This window comes from Carlito syrichta, unplaced genomic scaffold, assembly GCF_000164805.1.
Source record: "Carlito syrichta isolate Samal-C Ts95f unplaced genomic scaffold, Tarsius_syrichta-2.0.1 Scaffold314005, whole genome shotgun sequence".
NCBI lineage: Eukaryota > Metazoa > Chordata > Mammalia > Primates > Tarsiidae > Carlito > Carlito syrichta.
In genome coordinates, this window is record NW_007258101.1 from 532,027 (window position 1) to 542,990 (window position 10,964).

At 38.1% G+C, this 10,964-nt stretch overlaps 1 protein-coding gene across 1 annotated transcript; it reads right to left on the bottom strand.

Moving 5' to 3' along the window:
- Positions 1–407: 407 nt before the first annotated feature.
- Positions 408–10,761, bottom strand: LOC103273341 (histone acetyltransferase type B catalytic subunit). Its single transcript, XM_008070757.2, has 3 exons — positions 10,585–10,761; positions 7,963–8,079; positions 408–789 (listed from the first exon to the last, which is right to left on the bottom strand). Exons 1-3 carry the CDS (start codon positions 10,759–10,761, stop codon positions 622–624), a joined length of 462 nt encoding a protein of 153 aa, XP_008068948.1. The 3' UTR covers positions 408–621.
- Positions 10,762–10,964: the final 203 nt, after the last annotated feature.

A 10,964-nucleotide genomic window follows, 5' to 3' on the forward strand; every position in this document is an offset into this window, starting at 1 on the left:
ACAAAACGTTTATGCTAACTTCTAAATTACCTTCAATTAATACTGATGCCAAAAATTTACGTTTTAGGCTGTATCTAGTTTCCTTTCTCTCTCTTATCTGCCTACTCCCAACAAACAGCTAATAGGAGTTTATTTAAAACAAAACAAACCTGTACTAGGAACATTCCCTATTATGAAAAATCATATTGAAAAAACAAGATTACTAGGATGACCTTAAAGAAATGCTTAAAAGTGTCAGATGTAAACTTTTAGAAGCTAAGTGTTTGGAAGAATGATAATAAAAGCCTAAAATCTAAGGGTTTTTTTAACAAGACTAGAAAAATTTACCATAAGTATTTAAGAAGCATATCAACACACATGATTCACAACAAAGCATTTATTATATTGTTTGAGAAGCAATTGCAGTGGTATTTCAGAAGCTATATCTTTTTCTGAATGCAATATATGCCCATAAACTCTAAACAGTATTTTAAAATATACAATCTTTCAAAGAAAATACTCAACTAAAGATAGATAACTTTCAATGTAAGTAAGGTATTTCAAGATCTTAAAATTAAAGTCATAATCAGATTTTTCACAGCACATTGTACAGAAATTTGCAAGCCTCCTGTACGTTGTATATTACTCTTGAGCAAGTCGTTCAATAATGCGTCGGTAATCTTCCACTAATTCCTGAAAGCTTTCTTCCAGCTGTTCGTGTTGCATGCTTATTTCTATTTGGTTCATCTGGTTTGTCAATTCCTCTGGTCTGAGACATTTTCTCATCTTAGCAAGATCTCTCTGCTTTTTCTAAGCAACAAACACATTTGTTAGGCTAAGAAAGCAGATACGTTATTTTTATATTGTATATAACAATTATTGTTAGACTAACAAAGCAGAGTGAGTTTAGGTCTCACTCTGTCACCCCATGATGGAGGCAGTGGCATAATCAGCTCACTGCAACCTCGACCTCCTGGGCTCAGGCATTACTTCCACCTCAGCCTCCCAAGTAGCTGGGATGACGGTACGTGCCACCACGCCTGGCTGATTTTTTTATTTTTTGTAGAGAGAGGTCTTGTTGTGTTGCCTAGGCCGGTCTCAAGCAATCCTCTTTTTTTTGAGTTGGAGTCTCACTGTCACTCAGACTGGAGTGCAGTGGCTGCTCCCGGCCACTGCAGCCTTCACCTGCTGGGCTCCGGCGATCCTTCCACCTCAGCCTTCCAAGTAGCTGGAACTACAGGTGCATGCTACCACGCCCGGTTAATTTTTGATTTATTGTAGAGATGAGGTCTCTCCAAGTTGCCCAGGCGGGTCTCGAACCCGCGGGCTCAGGCAATCCACTCACCTCAGCCTCCCAAAGTGCTGGGATTACAGGCTGAACCACCGAGCCTGGTGTCAAGCAATCCTCTTACCCAGGCCTCCCAAAGTGCAAGGATTATAGGTGAGAGTCACCATGCCTAGCTATATTCTTTATTTTATAATTTTAATTTTACATTGTTAAAAATAAGAATAGTAGGAGTATGCCCAAACCTGTCCCATACATTTCTTTTCTTAAGGAAGCTTAAACATATTGTTAGCCATAAGTTGCAAACCCTCTAGGAGTTCAGAAGAAGACCTGGTATTTTTGTTAAATGATGGTAAATATAGATATGTGACTAGCAGCTCCCTCCAAAGCTTAGTAGGGAACTCTAGCCAGTGTAGACACTCAAACATTTCTTTAATAAAGAAAAGGCACTAACTGACGACAACTGACATTAAGTGTTATTACACTTCACTCCACTATTCAATTATTAATTAATCACACAATTTTAAATTCCAAGCTGGCATTTTTCTACCACTATGCTTATTCCTAGGTTCCCTTACCCAGTGATATATTTAAGGGCCACAAACTAATTTGTGGCCCATAAACTGTTGGAAAAGTTTCAGAAAGATAAATGAAAAATTGTCATAATTTTAAAAATGTATGAACTAGCTAGCACATGAGTCTCTATTAAGTTCCAGACATACATTATCATATTAAACCCTCCCACTTTAATAAGAAGGACACCACTATGCTAAGGAGTTTGCAAAAGGGAGGTAGTAACAACTTTTTTTTTGAGTTGGAGTCTCACTCTGTCTCCCAGAATGGAGTGCAGTGGCCGCTCCCAGCCACCGCAGCCTCGACCTGCTGGGCTCCAGCGATCCTTCTGCCTCCGCCTTCCAAATAGCTGGAACTACAGGCGTGCACTACCATGCCCGGCTAATTTTTTTTTTTTTGATTTGTTGTAGAGATGAGGTCTCGCCAAGTTGCCCAGGCAGGTCTCAAACCCGCGGGCTCAGGCAATCCACTCACCTCAACCTCCCAAGTGCAGGATTACAGGCTGAGCCACACTGAGCCCAGCTAGTAACAACTTTTATGCAGGACACTGTGTCAGAACAATGATGTGTCAATGATGTTCAGGATGGGACTGAAGGGCTGAGTTAGCAGCTACTGCAGTACTTCAAACCAGAGTTGATGAAAGCCTAGATTGAGTGAGCAGCAGCAGAGATGGAGGAGACGGCAGATTTAAGGAAGAAAGTATTGGGTGATGGGGGGAAGAAAGAATAACTTCCTGGTTGGGTGGCAACACTGCAATATGTAAAGCTTTCATGTTTTAGATTATCATATCAATCCTCTTTTATTAGAGCATATAATAAAGAGTTGACTTTATATAGAGATCCAAAATCACATAAATTAACTCATATAATCAAGAAGATGGAAGAAAAAAAAAAGGGATGGAGGAGTTAAGTAACTTTGACAAGGCTCATACTAGTGAAATCCTGGCTGAGTAGCCAGGATTCAAATGGTTGGGAGTTTATATTCTCAGTCCCTATTGTCAAACTGCCTTTCAAGAAATGGAAAAAGAAAAAAATCAACAACTCTAAAAACTCATCCTAAAAACTAATAAATGTTTATTGAGGAGGACCTTAATAATTTTGTAATACTAAGCAAATGTGTTATGATTACACTTTAAAGCTAAATTTATAAACATATGGCCGGGGTTCATGCCTATAACCCCAGCACTTTGGGAGGCTGAGGTGAGAGGATTGTCTGAGCCCGCAGGTTCGAGACCAACCTGGGCAACTTGACTAGCTTCATCTCTACAGTAAATCAAAAAATTAACCGGGCATGGTGGCACGTGCCTGTAGTTCCATCTACTTGGAAGGCTGAGGTGGAAGAATCACCTGAACCTAGCAGGCTGTGGCCGTATGCCAATAGAGTGAGACGCCAACTCAAAAAAAATAATCATACAAACATTTCTAAAACAAGGTACAATAAAGTACAGGCATTAAGCCTTTATTGCAACAGGCTGACACTACAAAAAAAAAAAAAAAATTAGGTTGATCCTGGGTCTGAATTGGAGGGTCTAAGTAAACAAGGTTGCTACTGTAACAGAAAGAAGAAAATAAAACTTTATTGTAAGTAGCCTCTCCAAAGCAGTGCTTCTCAAATGTATATGTACATACAGATCACCTGGATAATTCTTTAAAAATGCAGATTCTGATTCAGTAGGTCTGGGATAGGGTCTGAGATTCTGCTTTCTAACAAGCTCTCAGGTGATGCTAATGTTGCTCATCTACTGATTACACTTGGAATATTAGTACTAAACCATCATGAAAATTCGAAATTTATTGCTCCTAAGGACTGAAAAGACAATATATTCCTTACTCTTTGACTCTGTATTCTGTAAAAGTTATTTTTCTGACAAGGGGCATAACTGCCCTGTATAAGAGTGTCTAATTTAAGGAAACAATTTGGGAAATACAGGGTAATACATTAGGAAGCTATTTTGGTGTGTGATAGGAATATAGATTATTTTTCTAAATTGCTAACTAGTTATAACATTTATTAATCTATGCCTTAAGATGCCTCCAATTATAACAAATTCTTATATATTTACAGAACTATCATATTAAATTCTTAAATATGTCTAGACTATCAGTTCTGTTCCAAATAACCTATAGAATAAATCACCTGCCAGTAACATACTGTTTTAAAATCTCTCTCTCTGGAAAAGCTTATTTCCCCAATTTGTCTCTCCCCCTTTTACCATTTTCAATTTCTTCATTGTTGATTTTTTTTCAAATGTATGTCAGAATTAGTCTCTATTGTAATTTTTCTCGACAAGGTAGTAAATCTATGAATTAAATGTAAGACCTCTCTGGTGCCCTTAAATTTAAAGTACCTAGGAATAAAAAATACAAGTAATAGCTTTATGGAAAAAATAAAAAAGTATATATAAGTTCCTCATGAGCACTTAAGGTATGATTCAATTTTTTTTTGAGTTGGAGTCTCACTCTGTCGCCCAGACTGGAGTGCAGTGGCATGCTCACGGCTACCCCAGCGTTGACGTGCTGGGCTCCAGTGATCCTTCCCCCTCAGCCTTCCAAGTAGCCTGAACTACAGGTGTGTGCTACCACGCCCGGATAATTTTTTATTTATTGTAGAGACGAGGACTCACCAAGTTGCCCAGGCTGGTCTCGAACCTGTGGGCTCAAGCAATCCATTCGCCTTGGCCTCCCAAAGTGCTAGGATTACAGGCTGAGCCACCAAGCCAGGCCTCGTTCAATTTTTTAAAAAACTAATTTGAGCTATTTGTCTTATTAATTTTAATACTGCTTAACCTGTACATATTCCACTTTGTATATATATATGATGTATTACAAATTAACTTTTTAAAAAATGTGTAAAAGAAGAATTAAAAAAACTAATTTGGAGAACACCTATATCCTGTAAAGTTACATACATCAGGAATATACATGAAATACTGAAAGATAGAACTCCTTAAGACTGGAATGGCTAGAGAAATAGGTAGGCTTCAGAATAATTCTGTCCCCAAAAACAAAAATAGGCCGGGCTCGGTGGCTCAGCCTGTAATCCCAGCACTTTGGGAGGCCGAGGTGAGTGGATTGCCTGAGCCCGCGGGTTTGAGACCTGCCTGGGCAACTTGGCGAGACCTCATCTCTACAATAAATCAAAAATTAGCCAGGTGTGGTAGTGCGTGCCTGTAGTTCCAGTTACTTGGAAGGCTGAGGTGGAAGGATCGCCGGAGCCCAGCAGGTCGAGGCTGCGGTGGCCGGGCACAGCCACTGCACTCCAGTCTGGGCGACAGAGTGAGACTCCAACTCAAAAAACAAAACAAAAAAATTAATTCTTTCATAGATTAGAGCTGTTTATAATATTCAACTAAAACTAGATAGGTTAATTAAGGATGGCATTAACATCAATTACCTATATTAGCATTTAACTTGAATGTAAGTTCACTTCCAGAAAATAGGCCTTTCTTCTTGTCTAGTTTTCACAAATTTCAAGAAGGTTTACAAATGTAATCTCGGGTCCCATTAAGTTCTACCTGCTGAACTGGTCTCTTTTGTCAAGTACTGAGATAAGGTTCTTTTTTAAAGAATTTTAAAATAATAATAACGTTAAGGCATATAAACTCCAAAGACTTTTCAAAAAACATCTTAAAAACATGCACACTGTTAAATTCTCACTACAGAGGCATTTCCATTTTACAGAAAAGAAGCCCAATACCCAGATGTTAATAAACTGTCCAGTCATACAAATTTGTAAAAGGAAAGACTAACCCTCAAAACTGGGTATCTTGATTCCATATATCTGAAATATGTAAATCAATAAGTTAATTATTTTATTTAAAGTCTTAATACTTTTTTTTTTTTTTTGGAGTTGGAGTCTCACTCTGTCGCCCAGACTGGAGTGCAGTGGCTGCTCCCAGCCACTGCAGCCTCGACCTGCTGGGCTCCGGCAATCCTTCTGCCTCAGCCTTCCAAGTAGCCGGAATTACAGGCATGCGCTTCCACACGTGGCTGGTTTTCTTATTTATTGTAGAGATGAGGTCTCGCTGCCCAGGCGGGTCTCGAACCCGCGGGCTCAGGCAATCCACTCACCTCAGCCTTCCAAAGGTGTGGAATTATAGGCTGAGCCACCGAGCCCGGCTAAGTCTTAATACTCTTAAATGTTGCCATCTATTTATACTGTTCTCTATGTCTTTATGTAATCATAAAGACATCTTATAGCTACTTAAAGAGCACTTAAATATAACTTAAAGGGCAAATCTTTGGAAAGTATCATTTCTATTTTCTGATGTCTCTGAATTAACAATTTCAAAGAATAAAATGATACTTTGGACAATTTTTAAGGAGACCATTATAATTTATTACAACATATGTGATATGCAGGTGGTGGTCCACAAAATAGAAAAATCTTTTTAACTGCTAGATGAAATTGACACTATGAAGAATTATATGTCTATATATGAACTCAAGATAAAATCATCTGTCACAGGCAAATAATTATTTTTATATTCAGAATGTGATATATTTGAACAGAATTACAAAGACAAATTAGGATATACAGTTGCACTGCAAAGTAACAAGATGTTAAAGGAAAAAGAGTTGGGATTCAGCAAGGCGTAGTGTGACCTAATAAACCATCAGCATTCAAAAGACTGGCTCTATAAAGAAGACTCTATGGCAAATAATACTTTTCTTTAAATGTATTCAGGAAAACCAGAACTATATGTACTTGGCAAATTAACTATTCATTAGTTATTTAATTTACCTTCTCAAATTTTAAGACAGATTCGACTTGGTCATTTATGTTCCCAGCTGTTGTGCTGGGTTACAGGTATAGTGCAAATAAATGTAGCAACCACATTTCAGGTGCTCAAAAATTATTTGTTGAGTAAATAATTCTCCTCAATCAGCTTGTTGCCCAGCTGCAACTAGATAGCAAATTCTCATTCATACAAATTGGCACGAACAATATCCAAATGGTAAGGCCAGCCTGATCTAGGAGGGAAATTTTTTGCATTAAAAGGAGGAATATATGGAAGATGAAAAAGTGGGGAAAAGGGGCAAGAAGAATGTATGTTAAAAAAAAACAAACAAGTAAACAATACTAAGTTGCAATTTCAGCTATAGTAAAGTATGGAGATTATAAATGGGAACCAAGGCTATTTTTAAGAAGGCAGCAAGAGAATATATGTAACAAACAGCAAGATAAGAAACTTGGAAAAACAAGATGATTAGTTAGGGAAGAATCACGGCATTGAGATTTTTATAAAATGCATACAAATGAAAGAAAAACAACCCAACCATGGTAGACTATCCTTGGGATTCACTTTTTTTTTTTTTTTTTTGAGTTGGAGTCTCACTCTGTCGCCCAGACTGGAGTGCAGTGGCCGCTCCCAGCCACCACAGCCTCGACCTGCTGGGCTCCGGCGATCCTTCCGCCTCAGCCTTCCAAGGAGCCGGAATTACAGGCGTGCACTACCACGCCCAGCTGATTTTTTGATTTATTGTGGAGATGAGGTCTCGCTGCCCAGGCGGGTCTCAAACCCGCGGGCTCAGGCAATCCACTCACCTCAGCCTCCCAAAGGCGCGGGATTACAGGCTGAGCCACCAAGCCCGGCTGGGATTCATTTTTAAATGAATGAAAAATATTTATAACTTACATTGGAAAATTATGAGTGAGAATTTTTATAAATAACTGGGAGAATATTTTCACTTTTGTACAAGTTAATTTTACAAAATGATTTAGACTCTCCCATAAACTGGAATTTCCTAGCATTTATTTTATTTTATGTTATATTTTATTTTCATTTTAAAGTAGGAATCTCACTCTTGCTCAGGCTGGAGTACAATGGCATGCTCATGGACATCACAGCCTCAACCACTGGGCTCAGGTGATCCTTCTGCCTCAGCCCTCCAAATAGCTGAAACCACAGGTATGCGCCATCACGCTTGGCTAATTTTTAAAATTTATTGTAGAGACGAAGTCTCACCAAGTTGCCTAGGCTGGTCTTGAGCCCCTGGATTCAGGCAATCCTCTCTTCTCTGCCTCCCAAAGTCCTGGAATTACAGGCATGAGCCACCATACCCAGCTTTCCTTGTTTTAAATAGTGATAAGAATACAATGTTTAAGACTCGTCAAAGTCCTACCTTATATGGGCTAATTAGTCTTCTTTTAATATCCAATCTATAGCTTCTGTATTGTTCAGCATCACTCATGTCAGTTACCAGTAGTCGAAGAATTTCATAAACCCGTCTAGCATGTTGCTAATAAATGAAAGAAAAGGAAAATGTGAACATTTTCAAATTAAAAACTGGTGACTTTCCCAAAAGAACACAGGGTATATTTAATATCCATGGGCAATGAATTGTTCTGTATACCAAAGGAAAAACAATAAAAGATAGTCTCTGCCCTCAAACAGTCTAACAGGTAACACAAATGACTGAGGTATGGCTAAGTGAATGAGAGAATATGCATAGGGTATTATGGTAGTATAGCCTGGGAATGTGAGAAATGTCAGGAGAGAGTTTTCAGATCCTAGGGGAGATTTAGCAGGCAGCAGAACATCTAAATCTGAAGAAAATTCTAGTCTAAAGATAAAGATTTAAACAATATCACTACATCAGTAAGAGTTAAAACCATAAGGTTGGTTAAAATCACCTGGGGAAAGTATAACATAGTGATAAAAGGGGAGACATCAGCAACCCTATAGTTCAGTGAGAGTTAAAAGGCAGGCATATGACAGAAAAAAGGGTCAAATATCAGAAGAATCAGGAAGTTTTGGTATCACTGAAGTCAAGAGAGAACCACAGTTTTGTGTTTTTTTACATTATATATTTAGGGTGTACAAGTACAGATTTTTTGTAAAGTCTGGGCTTTTAGTATACCCATTACCCAAACTGTGCACATTGTAGCCAGCAGGTGATATATCAACTCTCACCTCGCCTTCTTCTCATCTTCTGTAGTCTCCCCTGTCTGTTATTCCAATCTATATGTCCATGTACACCCATTATTTAGCTCCCACTTATAAGGGAGTACAAGAAACACTGTTTTTCTGTTTGTGTTGTTTCACTTATATATTTATTTGAGCAGTGAGTTAGGCTATGGCTAGGTTGGGAAAATGATATTATATTTGAACTTCCTGAAAGGGCACCTGAGTTAAGCCTGCAAAAGTAAGTACTATATGCCCAGGCAAATAGATGGGAGTATTCCAGGAAAGGGAATAGTATATGTAAAGGGAAGAAAGATGTGACACAGTTGGGAAATAGCAAGAGGATCAGTAAAGCCAGAGCATGTAGCAAAGTGGTAGGAAGCCAAAGCTAGCAAGGCAGGCAGGGTTCAGATTGTGATGGTATCTTTATTTAAATTCTTTTTTTAACAAGCATGATCCTTTTTTTTTTTAAAGTTCATATTCCATTTCTTTCAAAAGCTGAGCTACTAAATAAATCTTAATAAATACAGGTTTAATACAGTTTGGAGATATAAATTACTTCTGAAATATGTATTTTGTTTTAAGCTAAGAAACTACTGAAGTGTTTTAGTACAGGACAAGATTGAAAATTACAGTTCAAGCCTGGCACAGTGGCTCACACCTATAATCCCAACACTCTGGGAGGCTGAGGTGAGAGGATTGCCTGAGCCTAACAAGTTCGAGACTAGCCTGGGCAATTTGGTGAGACCTCATCTCTACATTAAATTAAAAAATTAGCCAGGCATGGTGGCACACGCCTGTAGTTCCAGCTACTTGGAAGGCTGAGGTGGGAGGATCGCCTGAGCCCAGCAGGTCGAGGCTGCGGTGGCGGTGAGCATGCCACTGCACTCTGCCTGGGTGACAGAGTAAGAATCCAACTCAAAAAAACAAAAAAACAAAAAAAAAGGAAAGAAAACTACAGTTCAAATTGAGTTGTTTGTCAAAGGTGACTAGCAATGTTTTGGTTATATAGTTTTGGAGCTCCAGGGGAATATCTGGGTTGGAAATTTAGATAAAAATTTCCAGGTAGAAAAAGTAGAATGAGAAGAAATGAGTATTGAATAAAAAACATTGGGGAAGAGTTGCATTTAAGGAGCACATATAGAAAGAGGAGTACAAGCCAGTGAAAGTATCCCAAGAAAGATGATTACAGTGGGAGGTAGACAGCCAGGAACTGTAGTGCTTTAGAAACCAAAGGAGGGATGTTCAATAGTATTAAATGCCACTCCTCATTATTAGAATAACCTTCATTCTGCATACTTTCATAATCCAAAACCTACCCATCCCTTTCTATGAAATAACTACTGATTCCCTTGCTTATGTAAATGTAATAATAAACACCCTTTTCTGAACTCCCATCTTATTTTTCCTATAATATCATAAGACTTACTACTTTAAAATTTTAAAAATATACAGAAATATATGTGTTCTATTTCAACCCCAATTCCCAACAATATTGTCTGCAGGGGTACAGCTACTTTACAGTTTAAACTTTTTTTTTTAAAGCAAAAATAAGATCCATCTTTGTTCTGCTTGTTACACTTAAGATAGCCAAGACATCTATTATCTTCCCATTCTATTAATGAGGAAATTTAGGCACAAGGAAGTAAACTAAATTTCCCTAAGTCACAGATTAAGTGGTCAAGCCAGATTTGAACCCAGGCAATCTGGCTTCAGAGCCTGTATTCTTAGCCACTGCTACTTCCCTCTTATGTATTCTTAATGTCTTTAACAATGCTTTAGTTAAGTATGTACTTTATCAAAAAAATAAAAACATTTTCCTCCTACAGAATAAAAATACCTTATTTATTTTGAACTTCTGTTGTGCCTCTACCGCCATATCTTCATTGAATCCTTGCATTAACTTTTCCCGGGAAAAACAGGGCAAACCTTGACAAAGCTTTACAAGCACAAAGTCTCTTAATTTCACATAGCTTTTGGATGGATCTTCCGCTAAAGAAATAAAACAGAATAACATTTCCCTTAACCAATATAATTTCTTCATCATTTGCAATCTCAATATATATGCTAGGCCAGGAAGGCAAATATGAAAGGAGACTCAAAAAACCTAAAATTATCTTTCAGAGGGCAGAGTTCTCCCACTAGGTAAGTGTTTTAGGAACCCATCAGCATCAGTGTACCAGCCAGCATTATTGTAAGAGGCTGCGCTCAGTTTCAGTG

Coding starts and splice junctions, on each gene's coding strand:
- LOC103273341 (XM_008070757.2), bottom strand. CDS start 10,761: ATGTTATTCTGTTTTATTTCTTTAGCGGAAGATCCATCCAAAAGCTAT. Junction 8,080..10,584: donor AGAAGTTCAAAATAAATAAG/GTATTTTTATTC, acceptor TTCATTTATTAG/CAACATGCTAGACGGGTTTA. Junction 790..7,962: donor GACTAATTAGCCCATATAAG/GTAGGACTTTGA, acceptor TTTGTTGCTTAG/AAAAAGCAGAGAGATCTTGC.